The sequence below is a fragment of the Anguilla rostrata genome, chromosome 4 (genome assembly GCF_018555375.3).
Source record: "Anguilla rostrata isolate EN2019 chromosome 4, ASM1855537v3, whole genome shotgun sequence".
NCBI classification, from domain to species: domain Eukaryota; kingdom Metazoa; phylum Chordata; class Actinopteri; order Anguilliformes; family Anguillidae; genus Anguilla; species Anguilla rostrata.
In genome coordinates this window covers 17,501,650-17,520,585 of record NC_057936.1, presented here as the reverse complement: position 1 = coordinate 17,520,585, position 18,936 = coordinate 17,501,650, and the positions used below count along the sequence as shown (strand labels likewise).

The following is an 18,936-nucleotide window of genomic DNA, read 5'->3' as shown; positions in this document are numbered from 1 at the left end:
CCCACCTATGATCCAACAGTTACTGTAAGCTCAGTCAGACGGGCAACCTCCAGACGGGGGCCAGAAGGTGTACCCAGGCACCTGCGAGGATTCTGAGTGAATGCCGAGTGTGCCACTGTTGGGACTGCGTCTGGCCATGTCTCAGTGAGCTGTCTGAGCCGTCGGAGAATTCTGCCAATTTAGCCCTGAACCAGCGCACAGACGCCGCAGAGCGGCTGTTTTCGCGAGCGTCCGCTGAGGAGTGCTCCACGCGCACCCTACTCACTGCACCCCCCACCCAGAAAATAAACAAACACGAAGGCATGCAGACGGACACCACAAAGTTCCACTTCCATTTCCCATTGAACAAACAGGAGTTGGACCCGCATCGGAAAATTCCGATCGTGAAAATAAATATGCATAAAAATTCAAGGACACAGGACGCGGGGACTGTAATTATTCTACTGGAGCATTTCAGAACATGCTTTGCAATGTAATCTGTTAAATTTGCAAACCAAAAAAAAAAAAAAACAATTCAGCCAAATGAAACGCATGTGAAATTTATGCCAATTTAGGTCCAAAATAAAGACACTGGCACATATACTCAGCCGCCACAAGTGACAATGCTTGCTACGCCTCTGTGTTGACAGCCAGGGAATAACATTAACGCTTCAAGGACAGCTGCATTTCCAGAGGCCCAAAGGGATAACTAGCACAGCACTGCGGGGACATGTAAATGTGTATGTCTGTATTTTAGTCAATTTTTTTTTCCAGTCTGGCTTGTTTTCAAAGAGCTGAACAGGAAGGCTCGCTCCAAGGGAAATAAAAAAAGACATAGTATCGTAAATAGCCCTGCGCTCAACACCATTAGCATTTATTTGCTGCCTAGATGTTCCTATACTGGTTGACTTACATAAATGACAGTTTCCCATATTATCCATTCACATCGGATGCATATCAGGTTAAGTATCTTGCTCAAGGCATCGACAGCATGACTTGCAAAGCTATAATTCTCCAGCTACAAACCCAGTTCCTCAACCACTGTGCCCACACTACTGCCTAATAGCACAAGAAAATCAAGAAAGTTTGTCGCACCCAAAAGTTATGAACACTGCGAGTTTAAAGACATAAAAATATCACACATTTGAAAAGCTATTATGAATAGCAGAGTATGAACAGGTCATACTAAACTGCCAAAGTTCCAAACGGGATTTAAAAGTGCATCTATACATGCTGACAATAAATAATGTTTTGCTGGAGCAAGTCAAGGTTATCATCACATTTCCGGAGTAAAAAGCAACAAATTAGCCTACTTTTACAGAACCTACTTGTGTTCATGCTATTAAACTTAAAGAAATAATACTGAGTCTTAAGACCTCCCTGAGATCACAATCCTAAGGTCCTAAGTCCTCTAAGCTAATACAACAAGATATTCAGAACATTTTTGCTTATCTCCACCACCAAAGGGATATTTTCCCCAGCACTCTCCTATAACCATGTAAAACAGAACGTGAGCAACAAAAATCCATATTTATAGGGTGATGGCGCCAATATGATGTAAATCAGAATTCTCCTTCCAGGTGGATCCAATATAGGCTGGCTGCTGTGTTAATTATGCTAGTGCAAGAAAGAGGACTGGGAGAAATGGGGGAGGGAAGAGAGGGAGGGGGGGCGGGGCAGGTTTGGCAAACAAATTAAAAAATCTCCCAGTGCTTCACATAGCCTACTCACAGTCACAATGAGATACGTGCACACTGTGTGCAGAATGATACACCCACACACAAACACACAGGCTTACTGCATGCACAAAGTGAACGGGAGGCCATAAGAGGCATACTCTCCTGGACTTGCATGGGGGGAAGGGGACCAGGAGTGAGGGGATATTTCAGGCAACTGGTATCAGGTCAAACCCTCTCACTGGAGGCCTAGCAGTCAGCACTCAGGCCAGGCGTGGAAGCGCCACCAAGTTCTCTTCATCAGTTTATATCAGTTTAATGGATAGATGTAACTGACAGAAATGAGGAACTTTCAAACACTCACAACAAATGTAAACATTTCCTGTTTTCAACAAACGGCCAAGACGAATACTAGAAAATACGAAACGATGCTCATAAATCAGACTGCAACAGAAAGCATGCGATTCCAATTATTCTTTATTCCAAAAGATACTTCCTTTCTGACTCGGTGCAAAGAGAATTTCGCAAGGGAAGAACATTTATCTTGGGAACTCTATTAGCTCCTCTGAGATGAACTGAAAATGCTGTGACAAGAACCTTCCCTGCAGGCAGTGTAATTTAAGCTCTGGTGACACAGACACCTCAATTCCCCGAACTCCGTTTCCCGACCCACCGCAACGGCAGCAGTCTCAGACCGCACTTCGTACCAACATGCGCTGTGCACTGGGCCCAGCGTCCCCAGCGACACACCACCGGCGCACTCCACATTTAATTTCCTGTTCTTTAAAAGCATAATTACAGCTCTAATGTGCCTCGGCTGATGCAGGGAATTATGACACTCCGAAGCAAGCAAACCAAAGCTGGAAAATAAATTAAAAGGGACACAAAAAACAGGAGCGATGGACTGGGCTTGGAGCCTTTACTGACTATGGGGAAGCCTTAAATAAACAATCATAAATAGATAAATTAAAAAAGAATTTGGGTAGTTCAGGTTTCTTAAACTAAATATTATCAGTGTAAATATAAAGTGATTTATCTTTGGCATAAAACAAAGTACACTTTTAAATTAACAATGCTACATGAGGAAACAGTAGAGGCTGACACAAAAGTATATCTACAAAGACAGAGAAATTCTGGAATAAGCATAAACTAATAGAATATAAACAATAAATAATATAAATTAATGTAATAATTAATGACAAATTAGTTCAATTGCCAGGAGGTTGCAGGAGGCTTTCAGCAAAATTAAACTGTCTAAACTGTCATATGTCCATTCGTGCTTCTGTGTTGAAATACTTAAGCTGACATACTGTAGGAATGCACGATATTAACAACTACATCCATATGAGCTAGTAAAAATTTGATATGGCAACCGATAATTATTTCCCTAATAAACCTCTAGTGCGTCATCCTAGCACAGTGCTGTGGCTGGGAACAACATACGCCTCCAACAACCAAATTACCCCTGATGTAGCACACCCTTTTTTAACACAAGTCTGAAAATGAAATACCCTAAATACAATTGTAAATATTTTTGAACCCTTTTGACTACAGGAATAATCTGGGTCTCTTTTGAAAGGTAACCCTTGGGAGTTTGTTTTCCAAGAATCAGAATTACATGAAATATTACTGAATCAAAGTAACAGAAGCTCAAAGACAAAACTTTTTTTTTTTAATTGGATTTTTTTTGAGCGGATACAAATGCTTGTGGCAGTGATTAGTCAGTTTATAAACATGACAGAGCCACAAAGCTGGACAAATCTTGGTTCAAATTTGATCGATGATACCACCAAAATGAGTATTCTGCATTGTTTCTAAACTATGTCAAGGTGAGTATCCAAAAAGGCCAAAACTACTGAACAACAACTTTCTTTAAATATTTTTTTTTTTACGATGAAGTAACTTATATCAGCACCAGTTCATTGGTGCCAGGGAAATAATGGCTATCAGTATTGACTAAAAGTTTTATATTGGTGCACACATACCTATAACTGAATGGCAGTGGATGCTATCTTGGTGGGGGGAAAGTATTTGTAAAATCTGTCCCTTATAACATTTAGCTATTGCAAAATGCACACTCTCCCTTTCTCATTCTCTTCCCAACCATACGACCAGAATGCAGAGCAACACTCCCAGTGTAATATGAGTAGGCTATTTGTATTGTAAAAAAACAGGGAGAATATTTGTGTGAAATTACATTGCAATGGAAGTCCAGAATCATGGAAGAACAACCCAAGAACATAAAGACCCTATTTACTTTGACAGTAGGGCATAAAAAACGGATTATATTAAAGGAAGTTACTTCAGGTCTCTTATGACTCAAACATAAACTACAGCAGCATTGAATGTAATTATTAGGTACACATCTATGAGCCAATTTCCTGTGGGTGACAGCGCTAGCACTACAGCATAAACAACACTAAAAAGCAAACGGCACAAGAGAAATTAAATATATCATATATTAATTAAATATATTTCTGCAAAATGTATTAAATGAAACCCAGCTGCATGTGTTGACTGTTAGACATAAGCAGTGATATACTGAAGTCTCAAAACAAGTTCATCAGTAAAAGATGTGCGTTCATCAGTGAACTTGGGAAGGGAGATGATCAGTGAAGCATTTTTTTCCCCTAAGAGCTACTAACTCTCCGCAGCACAAGATATAATACACCAGATTCTAATCCAGTGGTCTCCAACCTTGGTTCTGGAGAGCTACAGGGTCTGCTGGTTTTTATTTTCACCTTAAAATCAGCACCCAATTGAGACCCAAGACACCAGGTGAGTTGAGTTAACTGTGTAATCAACTGCTCTAATTGATTCATGAAGTGCAGAGTCACCGTGAAAACCAGCAGACCCTGTAGCTCTCCAGGACCAGGGTTGGAGACCACTGTTCTAATCAAATGGGAGAAACCTTCCCACCTATCACTGCTTATAGCCTAATTGCGTATAACAGTTAATACAATATTTGCATCAGATGACTTTCGGCGAACAGACCATTTACGGTAAATACAGGTTACAGAAATGGCAGTGTGCGGTGCCTTGTCGGGAAGGAGACATAAATCAGTCATGCGCGCTCAAAAAGATACCCTTCTCCCTAGGCGCTGAAGCGGCAGAAGAACGAGCGTAAATTCCACACAGAAACACCGCGAGCCGGCACAGCGCGGCCATGAGGGAGAGGCAGCGGTACCATGAAGGAAATGATTAGGGCTCAGACCGCTCGCTAAGGCACAGTAATGGAGGCAGAGTCCTGCGGAGAGATGTGTGCGAGATTACTGAGCCAGCGCCGTCCCCACGGTAATGCGCGCAGTGCCAGGGCGAGAATGAGTCATACATCAGAGGCTCGCACAACATCGCTGCCCGTGCTCAGTGCCGAATCCCTCTTACACGGAGGCAGTGGGCGGCCACATCCACTGCCGCTAGGCTCACGTGTCAACCGAGATCCTTCAACACTGCCCTTCTGTCACCCCAGAGTGACAAGTATCCCTGAAACACACACGTACACAACCTCAGTGCTTGTTCTCTCTTGACAGGCTATATACCTATGGGAAGAGGCTTGTCAACACAACACTCTGTTTTATCATTCACGTGAAATTAATTTAGAGCATTGGGGGTTCAGTGATTGACAGCAGTTAAAAATCCAGCCGTATACTTACATAAGTTAAAATGAAATAACTGAAGGGTATGCTGGCATTAGATCCATTACTCCTATTCAGGGGATTAATATATTAGCATGCACAATAAATTAGGCTGGCATGAGCTTACAAATTTAAAAAAGTAAAATAAAATAATAATAAAATAAACAGAAAATATCTGCCAATGGGATTTGTATCATTATAAAATGGCCTCAGCATTATTAGTTTCTTTGACATGGCTGCCTTATTTAATCTTCTCCATTTTCTCTCTCGGTGCTTAATCCAGCAATGTGCCTCCGTCGATGGAGTCAGCTGAGGACAGTGAAGAGTGACAGGAGAGGAAACGAGGACGCTGGAAAATTCGATTCATTCCGTGTCACGCTGATATACACAGGTGCAATCATTATTAGCAACTCACACAAGTGCTTGCAGGTACCGAATTAGAGCACATGCCCCCTTTCCAGGACACGTTCAGCACATATACTGTAAGCCACATTTCCGCATTCAGACAAGCAAGGTCAATCAAAAGCTCAGGCCAAAAGCCTCAAACCAAAGACTGCTGGCTGCTTTTCTTGTACAACCGCTGTGTTATACTCCCATTCGGAGATGGCAACTAAGGTCCAAATTTTGATAACAAGCTACTTGGAACAACCCTGCCCTTGACCGCAACCACATCCCTTTACCCTGGGTGACCCAATGTGGACCAAAAAGATTTTCATGACCAAAGCATGGGTTTGAGGGGGAAAAAAGCATGACCAGTAGAGAAAAACAGTAAAGCAGAAACCCTCTAATGATCACCAGGGAACTGTGCGTAATGTAATGTAGTGCAATGCACTGTGGTCACTTCACAGATCCATACTCCAGTGTGGCGGTTCAGTCTTGCACTTAATTCCAGCAGCTCTGGTTTCTTCACTATATATCGACAAGCCGTGTTTGGGGGGGGGCACGAGCGTCTCTGAACTATTCCTTCTGCTTTTGTGCACGCCAATAGACTGATGGTGCCATACCCACAGTGTGGTCCACTGAACACCATGTGCCTGTTATAACTTGCTGCAGCCCTGAAGACTGATACGTAGGCTAATGAAAATGCATGTACGTATGGATGGATGACTGCAGTTGCACTTAAAGCAGAAATATTACCCAACCTCCTTATCTCTATCTCAGAGGTAGCATGTGGAAATTGAGTCAAATAACATTTAAAATAAACTGAGTTTGAGATGGCATTCTGAAAAAGGCTTTGGTGACAGTATTCTGGTCAAAACAGAAAATACGTTTTATGACAAGTTGGAAGTAATTACCTAAGTGACAAAGCATTTAGATCAGCAGAAAAATAGAATTTTTAATTCCGAAAAGAGTTCTACGGCAGGGTAAAATTTATGCAAGCATTAAACATGATAATTTAATTTGAGCCCCCTCTCTCATTGTGCTGTGGGTAGTTAATACAGCAGGTAAGTGCTTTACAAAGTTTCATGAACACCATTATTTAATTTAGGAGGCTTGCACCACACCGAACAGGGCAAAATGCAGCATTTAGCAGTTCTTAAAGGAAATGCCTGGAAGGTTAATGTGTTTCAGAGAATCATACTGTAAAGCTGTCTAGTTAACGCCATTTATTTTGTCCCTGAGGAGTCATTGTCATTGCAAATTAAATCTGCCTTTGAAGCTGAGATGCAAATAGCGGAGGTTTACAACACGGGACACAGCAGTAATCTGGAAGCCCAAAACTACTGTAACCAAATTGAGAGTGGCTGATGAGTTCAGTTTCTCCTGAAATAACTTTATGTACAGAAGAAGGCATGCAGTCAACGTGTCCATTTTAGCACCTGTCATCATGCGCTAAACTTATCACTGAGGTTATCCATAACTCTAGAGATAATATTTCAGTGGTCCATCATACATACAGCACTTATTAAAGATTAGGCTGCTCTTTCAAAATGGATGGCTGCTGGTGACAGACTCCAAAATGGATAAACAGCCTCAGACCTGTTTTGACAATGCAAAGTATCTCTCATCTCTTAAGCATCTCTTATCATACATGATCTGATCTAATACATTGTTCTACAGGTTCTACATTGTTTAAAACGTCTTGGTGAAACATAACACACACAACTGTAAGACTCGAAAGCCTGCTCCGTGCAGATAGGCTAAGTCTGGACATTAAGTTTCATTTCAGTAAACCTGAGCTGAACTTCACACACACACTCGTCAAGATACAATTTTGTTGGTGAGTGATATCCAAGATGATCCTGAGAGCAGTGGTTACAGATCAGGAGGAACTGCGTGTGAGATCTGACCCATCAAGATAACAACGGCTTGGTGTTTTCATTACGTAAAACAACTGAAATCTGGAGCACCTCTAGGTAAGAGAGGATAAATAATTAATATAGAAAACTTCCTGCTCAATCTATAAAGCCCCAAAGCTGAAAACCAACTTTTGAAATTACATTTTCCTTAAGGAGCACATGCACACGAGGATTTAAAATTCACATGTCACAGAATTTAAACTGAAGGGCACTTGCTGTTCTCTTTTAATTATGGATGATTTGTGAAAACATACTTAATTCAACTTTGGCAGCAGCAGCAGCATGCACAAAAAAGTATTAACCCCAAAAGTTAAACCAACTGATATTCAGAGCCAGCCTCAACATCATGCATCTAATAAAATAAAAGTTGGGAACCAGTTTCTTAATTTTCAACAGAAATAAAGGTGTGAAAAGAAAGTGTCTGTGTAGCAGTTGTACCATCACTGATTCATAGGTTTTTGTGGTCAAGTGTGAAATGGTACAAAGGAATAGAAAATAAGGAAAAACAAGGTTTTTTTTGTATTTTTATTTTTTTAAAGAATACACTTCAATAAACGAAGCACAGACAGACCAATACATACATACATACTGTACATATATATTTTATATGTATACTTTATTACAGTTAGATCGCTCTATTTTTTACTCTTTTGCCTGGAGAAATACTTTGTTGTGCATCAAATGTGTATGTACAAAAGGTGCAATGCAACTAAAGGTGGTGTAAAGTTATTATACATACAAATATATTCCTACCAAAAAACATTTCCATTGGTTAAATCCAAGTATAAAAGGAACAGAAATGAAATAAATTCACATTTCACATTTAAAAAATAGATGCAACCATGGGAAGGGCTGATGGGATCATTAGATATGACTCAGAGTATTTAAAATCTAACACTGAAAGCCTGTTGTTATCATGCATCTAGCCAGTCAGTGTGACACATTGGTTAAGGAGCTACAGAAATGATGTGAAATGTAAACGGTCAGCTGCCCTATTTGAAAGGAGCCTGCCATTTAAAATGTATGGCATATTTTGTGCAGGTCCAGCTTGTGAGGTCTGATTCATCAAAGGGGCTACACAGCTTCTATTTGTTTGCCAACATGCTACTTAAAAGGACAAGCCATAGGCTACATCCTCAGAGCTGTACCAATCTGATTATGGTAAACTCCCTCATCCAATGATACCTGCACGGCTTAAAGGTATTAGAGGAAAGCCGAGTTTACCTGCCAAATGCAACGTGTCTAGTTTGCAGTGAAGAAAACAGCAACACCGTTCAAGCTTAATAAAGCGAACTTGAAAAAGCCGCTGCTGATGACAATCAACATAATTATGAGTGTTATTGTAAATATGCCGTCAAATGTAGGCTTATGATGTCTGAAAAGCAGCACGGCTTTATTTTTAGCTTAAGCACACAATGTACTCCCCAGAGAACTCATAAAACCTCCACAACAAAGAGAATTTATGTCCTGTTGAGGGCAGTCAGTGTGTGAATATCTCCTCAAGAAAAACGAACAGGGAGTCAGCTGATCTACCAACAGGACAAAGTTACCTTTTCGGATTTGGTTCACAGCAGACTGCCAATTTGGTGTCCATCACGGCTGTGCCAGAAAAAAATATCACTTTCAATTAATGAGCTCATTTCCACAGCTCTTTCTGAAAAACCGCTGCTCATCTCAGGCCAAATATGAACTGGACAGTGCAGTTCCAGAAGTGTTTAGATTTCTCACGCTTTCAACTAGATCAGTGAAAGAAATACAAGCTTATTAGCAAGTCCTGATGCACAGGAGCACATAAGTTAGACTATTCAAAGACTGTTTCCTCCAATCTGAAACTGCCATTTAAACCAGATACCTCATATCATGTGATTTAGGCGTGTAAATACATACTTCGTTCAAAAAAGACTTTTTTGACTGGCCACATAACTTCACTGTCATGTGCCAAAGTCCACTGGACATAATAGCAAAAACAACTCTTTTCCACAGGCTTGCTTTATCGTTCCTGTTAAACAAGTTGCCTGAATATTAATGAAAGAGAATGCATTGTGTTGATGGAGTGGCTCTTCATGATAGACTTCCCAACTCAAGTAGTCACATATTGATTGACACTAAGCCAGATAGGTTCCCTGAAATAGTTTAATGGAGCTTTAAAATATTCAGCAGGTGGTCAGAATTCCAATGCCAATGGGTGGAAAGTCCACTGCTCCTGTTGTTGCTTTCTAGGAGTACATTTTCGCTACAAGGAACTCCCCATTTCATCAATCCAGTTTCTACTACAGCATGACACCTTAGGAAACTCTTTTATGAATCATGAATCAGTCCACCACTGTGTACACAGGCCCTAATCGTTCAGAAACAGACCTGAGTGATAGATTCTCTTCTGTTTTCCATGTTCAATTATGGAGACAATGGGGGTGTGCCCCTTAGAGAAGACCATTCAGGTGCTTGGCTGATTGACAGGCATCTCACAGGGACTGCTGCAAGTCGTTTTCATTTTAGCAGAGGGGAATCCGGGAGGCCAGTGGTTCCAGAGAAGTGGAGCGTCTAGCCTGCACCTCAATTTTTAATTAGCAAGGCTCAAGCAGACATTCTGGCTAAGCACGTGGGCATAGCGTGCTGGGTAGGTCACAAGGGGACGCATAAAGTGAGATTGATTAACCAAGGGTTTCCATCTCACCTCTAATTTCAAAAATGCTAATTTGACTGGCTGGCATAACATGCATCAATCGCAGGCCGCCTGATGAACGAGGCCGTGCCTTGAGGGGGGACATCTGTATTTCAAAACAGGTGCGTAGGTAAACATAACAATTCCGTTCCATTAGAGGGCTGGGAAATACGGATAAAGCTGATTTCAGCTATTTGCAGCGCGTCCCCAGCCACAATAAGGAGATTCAGGGTTGACTTTAATCAGTGTGGGATTCCCCACATTGTGGTGCTTCTGAATACATCTGCAGGATGACTGCAGATTTAGAACCTTTATTTTTAAAAACGATTCATAAGACAACATTACTGCTGAGGTTATCTTTACTGGAGTATGGGCTATTCAATCAAATACATATCTATAGGGGCATATGCAGTCAAAACTAACCAAAGGAAAACTTCTGTAATACAGCACCAAATCACAATAAAGCATTCTCACTGCAGAGAACCAGAGAACAAGTGTGGACATCTGAGGTTCATGGGGGGTTGCAGCGCAATAGGTCAGGTAATATTGAACACACCTGCCTTTCCCTGCCAAAAGCATCAGGTTTGGTTTCACATTTCTAGCACCCAGCTCAATGTTTCCATAGCACCACAGTGGATAAAATACAATAGCACGAGGTGGGAGGAAAGGATTCTTGTTTATTCAAAAATACTTTCCACCACCCTGGTAATGTGATATTTAAAAAAGAATGAATTAAAAATGATGTACTCATTAAATTAATCTGTTTAGCATTAAGCACAGGGCGTACCGGGTCTCATTTATTCTCAGTTAGTCACTGTTGAAGTTACCCAGGTAGAGACTCATCGGTATTACCCAGAACATTAATTTTTTTTTTTTTTTAAAGAGAAAATTGTGTTCTTTAATCCACCAAATAACTGAAATTTTATAGAATCCATTGTGTACTCACAGCATGTTGAATGGTTTTACTATTAGCAGCTGATAAAACATTTACTCTGAAATCATATTTTGAATCACGAATGGCCTCATATTCATTGTTACACAAAAATGTTTTTTTCTACACATCATATGCCTTAAACGTTATGCTTGCTTCACCCCTAAAATACTAAAAGAATAAAGTCTAGTGACACTCCACCGCATACAGTTAAGATGCAGTGTGGAAGTGTGCTACAGCGGCAGGTTTGCGGGTTGATCTGAACACCCTCTGAACAGATACTGTGCACCGAGTGCCGTTCCTGGTTCCACCCGGGCTGCCGTTCTGGATCTGCGCCATCTCCTCTCAGCCTCTTCCGCTGGGCCCGCTGGATCTCTCTTCTGTCGGTGGAGGAATCGTAGGTTGTTTTCCCTCCCGATGGCTCGGCCCCAACTCACTCCCCCTCATGTTGCAAGTCTTCATTTCATGCCAGCTCTGCTGCTTAATATTGCATCTTTTCAAGGATTTATAAGTTGAGCCTTTAAACAAGGGCTTATCAATCATTTGAGAGGGAGTGTTGCAGTGTCATACCGTAGAGTTTATTTTTTCCATCCTTATGCGAGACTACCCTTGTGTATGATGGACTCTCATCCCCACTGGAGTTAATTAGGTTTGATTAAGATGTTAATTGACAAATGATCATAACATTATTATATGATTATAACATTACCTCACATTTATGTGATGAAATGTGACTGTGCATTGTGGAACACACAGCTGAATGTCTCCTGAGCGAAAGACACACTGCTAATTTTGTTCATTTGTGTCTTCTGATGTAGTAACAATGATCTCTTTCAAAGCAATCTAAATTAATTGGGTGTCCTGTTCAAATAATTGAAAAGCTTAATGCACTAATTGAGTTTGAGCAAGTGAGACGTGTCCCTCAAAATCATTTGAGACGCAAACAAAAATTAATTGAAGAACAAATTTGGCTCTTTCTCTTTTTATTTACACAGACATTCGAATCGTTTTCACAGAGAACTTAAAGCAAATGGCTGTTAATATGGACAATCCAAATCAATGTTCAATTAAAAGCTCAAACTAGCCTAAACAGAGCTCCACTGAAAAGGAGGCGAATTGGGAATGACAGCACTTTGCTGTGGTGCTTGACTCAGCCATTAATTAATGACAGGCCTTTTTCAAAGCTAAGTGCGTGAACTCCTGAGAGGTTCCACAGACCAGAATCGGGAACACTGCCATAGAATGACAGTAACTGGGTGGCATCTTTCTTTTAAAAAATGTAACAAAAAAGAAAACACACACTGCTCGCTGTGTTTGCTCATTGGTAACACACAAACCCATGCAAACACACACACAAAACATGGCCAAGAAATAACATGTTATGCATCAGAACACATTGAATCGCACCTGTTAAAATCAGTTGCGAGTCGTGTGAGAAATGACAGCAAGCTCCAGCTCCTTTTATCCTGAGGAATGCGCAGCAGGACATAATCTCTTTGATATCAGATGGCTGTCAGCAAGGAAGTTGTGCGTCAGTCTTTGTAGGGGCTCCGTACCTGCGGCTAATGCTGCAAACAACCACGGAGTGCCATCTGCACTAGGAAAATACAAATGACAAGAAAAAAATCCAGCACTTTATAAAGACTACCTTGGCTACTTGACTTGTACATGTTCACTGTCCTTTTCCGTTGCCCGACAGCCACTGTAGGCAGTTTCCCTCACGCAGTGAGCCTTGATCTGTTACAGCACACAAAGCACCGGTGCAGGCGTGACAGCTTATTTTCCCCTCACAGCCTCAAAGCAGCTTCGTGTTACCTTTGTAGTAGCCGGTCTCCAACACTGGAACTGCCTCACAGCCCTCGGCTATTCCGTCTGGCAAGTGCACCCCACACATTTCCTGTCCCGCACATGATAAGAGGTTTATGCGCACTGTACCTGAGCAGGGTATCGATACAAAACAAAATACAATCGCTATGCTAAGCCATGGAATATGATGTAGCAAAATAATCTTCATGAAACCAGCTCTGTTTAACATAGTTGATACAAAACCAGTAGGACCAAAACCAGGCTGCTAGGGATGGGGATTGAAACCAGGTTCTACAATAGAACCGGTTCTAAATTTCTCAAAACCTGAGAAATGGTAAGTGCCGACTTCATCGATTCTGCTATGCGATTCAAATAGACATGCTTCTTCCTGCTGGTTATTTAGCATAAATAAAACTCCAACATTTGTTATATATGCCCAAATAATACATAGGTATGACACAGCAACAGCAACTAAATAAATCTCCCAAAGAACTATTGTGTTTCTGCGAACATCATGATTCAACCAATTGCAAAGCTGCCAAATGAAATGCGCCAATTTCTCTTCTCCGCTTTGCCCATCCGTCACTCACTTGCTGACAACATGGCGGAGCGCCCAAAGCGGCCCAAGACTTGGCTAAATTTAACAAAAACAGGCCTATAAGACAAAGAGGAAGCAAACTGCAATTTATGTAATGGTTGTTGTCTTGCAAGCGGGGCAACACAATGTCAATGCTGAAGCACCTTTCAGCGGTTTACCATTTGAAGCAGAAATACAATGCATTTGACTCACTACGAATCCCTCAAATCCCTGTTTTCGCAGAAGCATCCTCTTAGCCACATAGCACGACCATTTCTTTGACTGTAAGTAGTTAGCTATGTTTCTATCAAATCGAAATAAATCCCCCAAATTCACAAAGTTTTCACGTTTGCTTGTGGTGGATACATTTTTATCTGATAAAAAGAAATGCAGTAGCCTATATTGCAATAGAAATGCATTTGGTCAGTCTTTGACAGGCATCTTACAGTACTCTATGCCTCACTTTGAAAATGCAATATTTTCCCTGGCATGTTCGTAGGCCTGGCACAAATAAATGAATTACAAGACTTAAAAACCTAATGAGTTTCCTTAACATCATTTCTTAAAATCTGTCCCTTACGTTTTTTTTTTTTTTTATCATGTTAACATGAACAAATGATACATTCCAAGATTGGTTTCCACCACACGTGAGAACTACCTCACAGCCATGAGACTTAGGCCTAATTACAGTATGAATGCTAGTTTCAACTGTTAAGATTTTGCTTTTTGTATGAAAGCAAAAATGGAACTTTAAAGGTTATCTATCCACCCATCCATCCACCCACTATTATGAGGATTACAGCTAAATGTTACTAGTCGGCTACAAAGCAACATGATAACCTAAACCAATAAATTTCATGGTTGCATGTACAAGTAACAATGTTTACTCACAAAGAGACACATTTGTTTTTACCAAGAAAAGAACTGCAACACCAGATGCCATGGTTTGTTAGAGGGGAAAAAAGACTGGATGACCTCAAAATTGAGTTTCCATACTTTGCCAGCTGCAAATCCCTCTAATTACAGTAAAACCAGCATGCATGGCTATTGTGGAGCTGTTCTGCACACACAGATCAACCTGGGAAACCAGTAAACAGTTCATGCTGAATTACATAATGTGCAGTTCTACATAACGTACTGAGCGAATCACTCAAACAGATGACAACTCAATGTTTTTTTTTTTCCTTTCAAGCAAAAACAAGAGTGTTTTTTCTTGCAGGATTAATGTGCTGCTCTGTGCTTGGGCCCTTTCGTCCTTTCTGAAGGAAGCCATGTCGCGAAGGTCGACTACACCTCCCTCATTCCAGACCTGTGAAGTCACTGAAGAGACCCGGAAAACCACAAATTTTCTGCTCACAGCAAGGAAACAGCAAAGAAACTTCTGAAATGCATGTTCCTGACCTGGCGCTTTGGAGAGGCAACCAGGCATGAATGTGGGCTTTTAGGCGGCTCCACTTGAATTTACATGGACCAGAATTGTGGGGGACGGCAAAGAAGTCCCTGTTCCCCCCCATCCAAACCAAGTGGAGGACAGTACTGAAAGCTGGTAAGCACAGAGCAGATTCCCTGCTCTGGGCCTCAGTGAATACCATTGCCAAAGAACAAGGAAAAACTCCAGAGCCAGTGACACTTTCCCCATCTGTAAACTGCTGCAAGACAAGTATCCTGTGTTGTTGCAGCAGGAGCTCAACTCCCTGCTATTACTGTCGCAATATTGCTGTGAAGTACTTCAGTTTAGCTGTTTGAATACAACTGCACCATGCACAGCAAAAAAAAAAAAAAAAAAATCCTCATCCACCCGTTCACAACTGAAGTAGGCCTATATAACCTTTGGATCTCAATTTTTGTACAGAAAGGCCAATTTAAAAGAATGTCACAGAGCTACAAACTCTGGTTCATTGGTGGACTACTTAATAAAAAAGCAGAAAAGTCCAGAGGGTACTTTAGCATATTTTCTAGGATACCTACAGGAAGAGAAGAATATCTAAACTAAATTTCCATGCTAATATGGATTCAAACAATTGAATCTGTCTCCTGCTAATTTGTAAGGGTGCTAAGGGACTCCTGGCGTAACCTTACTCATTTAAGCTACAACCATGTGCTTCTGAGCAGTGAGACATTATTACATTGCTCATCGCTTCAACAGTGAGATAATCATCTGTGTGCTGACCGCAAACTGTAAACACTGTTATTCACACCCGTTTCAGGGAAACTGTTCATTGAAGATTAGATGTGGACTAGGCTACATTTTCTTAATTTAAAGGTTTCGTGCTATAAACACCAATCGGACAATCCTCGGGAAATAATACGTTTCAATTCACAGTAGCCTAGTTTCCACTGGTTAATCAGTCAGGTGTATTTTGTAGTAAATTTTAACTTTAGCTAGCTATCTATGTATTTTTTTTCACCATCAGAGCAAACGTTAGTTGGATCATTTTTCCGTCCGAAATCGATGCCTACAGTCGGGTGGCTTGTCTTTGATTCATCATTATCTTATAAATCGCAGCTGCTTACACAAGTGTGCATGACAAACGTCGATAACATTTAGCCATATTTCATTAACAAAAACACATGATCTTGCAGATTAGGCTACACGACTTTTTGGTGGGTAACCGCTATTATAGCCTACGAGACACTGACAGCTTAATAAACTGAATGACAGCAAAGGACGATACGCCATGTTGCATGCAAGTTTGAGCGTACCTAACATTGCTGTATTGGTTGGCTAAAGCAAGGGTATAATATAGCTATACAAAACTTAACTATAGTAAGTTTGTCAGTAGTTTGCTGATTTATATGTCAAAAACAGCGGACGACTGCCTAGCTTTAGTCCCTAACGTAATATAGCTTTCTGGCTGGTCCCATTCAAAACAAGAGCTTCTCCCATTTTCTGCTACTAGATAGCGACCTATCGTAGTCAGTCATTTGTGTAGAAGCTAATGTTACATCTATAGCTAATGTTAGCTATATCATAAGAAAACACATCTAGTCTAGCTGGTCAATTCAGCAAATACTAGCCTACAAGTCACATCCAAAATTAGACAGCTAAGTTAGCCAACGCTGGCACGCAGTTAAGAAGCCATCATCATCCACATCTAAATGATGTGATGTCAAGAAAAGTTATTTAACGTACGCGAAAATGAATGCATTTAGGTAGCTAACGTTGCCCTTCGTGCAATATGTGTAGCTAACAAGGTATTACAGATAATATTTGAAATTCATGTTTGCTTGCTCTACTGATAACATCCGTTCACACTAGCTAGCTATATCGATAGCTTAGGTAACCAGATACATGCTTTACTGTCAAAAGTTTTCACGTCTGCCTCTGATCTTCGTAAAGGCTAGAAAGCTATCGTTTGCCCAGATCACTGCCAACTTTAGTTAATCGCTCGCAAGATGAATTCCATTGTAACAATGGTGCAACTTTAAAAAATAAAACTTGCAAGCTGACAGGCTGGCTATTCATGCATCGATAGAGCGCCAGTCGTTTTGCAAATGCAAATGTTTCATTCTCTTACCTTTTTCTTGACTTGAAGAAAGGATCTCCTCCTCCTTTGGGTTAGCAACCTGGGTAATTATGGACGTGTTGTCCATGGAAACGGGATGGTATTCCTCTTAATTCACTTTATTTCAGAATATGCAGCTAGGCAGCTTTTTTAACTGGTCTACTTGATAGCCAAACAGTATCGTTACTGCTGGCTGAACACTAAAAAACAGCGTAGTCCGAACACAGAGTGCAGGCCCCCCTTTGTTCACCATACAGCTAATCCCATTTATTCCTTGACGCATAAGAACGTAAAAATAAAAATTTAATTAATAAAATGCATAAATTAAATCTAGCTAACTTTGCTAGCTACCTAGCCACGTTAATTCAAGTAGACTGTATCCCGCATAGGTTTAACTCTCGTCGGGGAAAGCAGCCTTCGTTTCTTCGGTATTTTTTTTACCAGCGATTTAGTCAAGGCATGCAACAATGTAATCCTGCTTTGGGGTTTTTCTACATTTTAGCAAATGGTGAATTGTTTCTATATGTTCTTTCCAACATGGAGGCGATGGCCGTTTTCACTCCACAAACCGACTAGCTATACTGTAGCACCGCGGACTGTGTGAAGGAGGCGGTTTCCTGGAGCCGTCCTCCCTTCCCAAAATGAAAAAAAGAAAAAGAAGGGAAAATCAGGAAAAGATTATTACGCGTGCTGGACCACAATATCAAGACACTTGCTTTGTGTGAACACCCTCGGGTTATGCAGGGTAGCTCATCATCAGAAACGACTTAGTCCAGGGGTGTGATGAAATCAGGATTCCACCACATAACACAGCAAACTGTGTGGTTTTAGCACTTGTCGATTTTCGTCAGTTTATTCGTCACAGTTCACACACAAAATTGAGACTGGGATGGCAGGTATTCCATATACCTATACAGTACGGATAGTTTGGCGCTTTTCAGGGTTTCCTACAGAAATAACCACAATGATCACTTCTCAGGCCTTAAGAATATTAACTTCTGTACCTTCTGATCTCATATAAACACACATAATCCAGATGCAACTTTATACGTTCACATAATAAAGCCCCAAACCTGGGTTATTTTCTGGTTATTTTGCACTTGGTCGTTCTTTCTCCTGCCGATTTCATCATCACTAATGCTCCCATCGAATCCCCCCCCCCCCCCCCCTCCCCCCCTGCAAATGAAGGATGCAAATTGCCATGATTTTAGCCTAAATATAGGCTCTTACAGTGCAAAAGGTGTATGCCCCTTCCTGATTTCCTCTAGTATTGCATATTTGTCACAGAAAGTGGTTTTAGATCTTCAGACAAAATGTAATATCAGACAAGGGGAACCTGAGAAAACACAAAACATATTTTTTTCAAATTATTATTTCATTTATTTAATGAAAAATTATCAAATGCCCATATTCCCCATGTGAAAAAGTAATCGCCCCCTTAATAACTGGTTGCATCACCCTTAGTAATAATAGCTGCAACCAAATGCTTCCTATAATTTGATACCATTATTTCACATTGCTGTGGAGGAATTTTAGCCCACTCCTCTTAGCAGAACTGCTTTAATTCCGACATGGTTACGTTTTCAAGCATAAACTGCTCATTTCAGGTACTGCCAAAGCACTTCCAAAGTCAGGATTTTGACTAGGCCACTCCAAAACTTTCATTTTCTTGCTCTTCAGCCATTCAGATGTCTAATTGCTTTTTTGTTTTGGATCATTGGCTTACTGCATAACCTAGTTACACTTCAGATTCATGTCATGGACAGTCAGCTAGACATTCTCCTTAAGAATTTTCTGGTACAGAGCAGAATGCATGGTTCCTTTAATACTGGCAAGTCGTCTATGTCCCGAGGCAGGAAAGCAT

General features: G+C 40.8%; 1 protein-coding gene across 5 annotated transcripts in view; it reads right to left on the bottom strand.

The window, feature by feature from the left end:
- Positions 1-17,898, bottom strand: part of ctdspla (CTD (carboxy-terminal domain, RNA polymerase II, polypeptide A) small phosphatase-like a) — a 42,249-nt gene extending 24,351 nt beyond the window's left edge. The window contains exon 1 of one of the 5 annotated variants that reach the window (XM_064331043.1): positions 17,085-17,898. In XM_064331043.1, the coding sequence (XP_064187113.1) occupies positions 17,085-17,160 (76 nt within the window). In that variant the 5' untranslated portion in view covers positions 17,161-17,898. The remainder of the gene's footprint in view (positions 1-17,084) is intronic. The other 4 variants (XM_064331044.1, XM_064331048.1, XM_064331046.1 and 1 more) reach the window with 4 other exon arrangements.
- Positions 17,899-18,936: the final 1,038 nt, after the last annotated feature.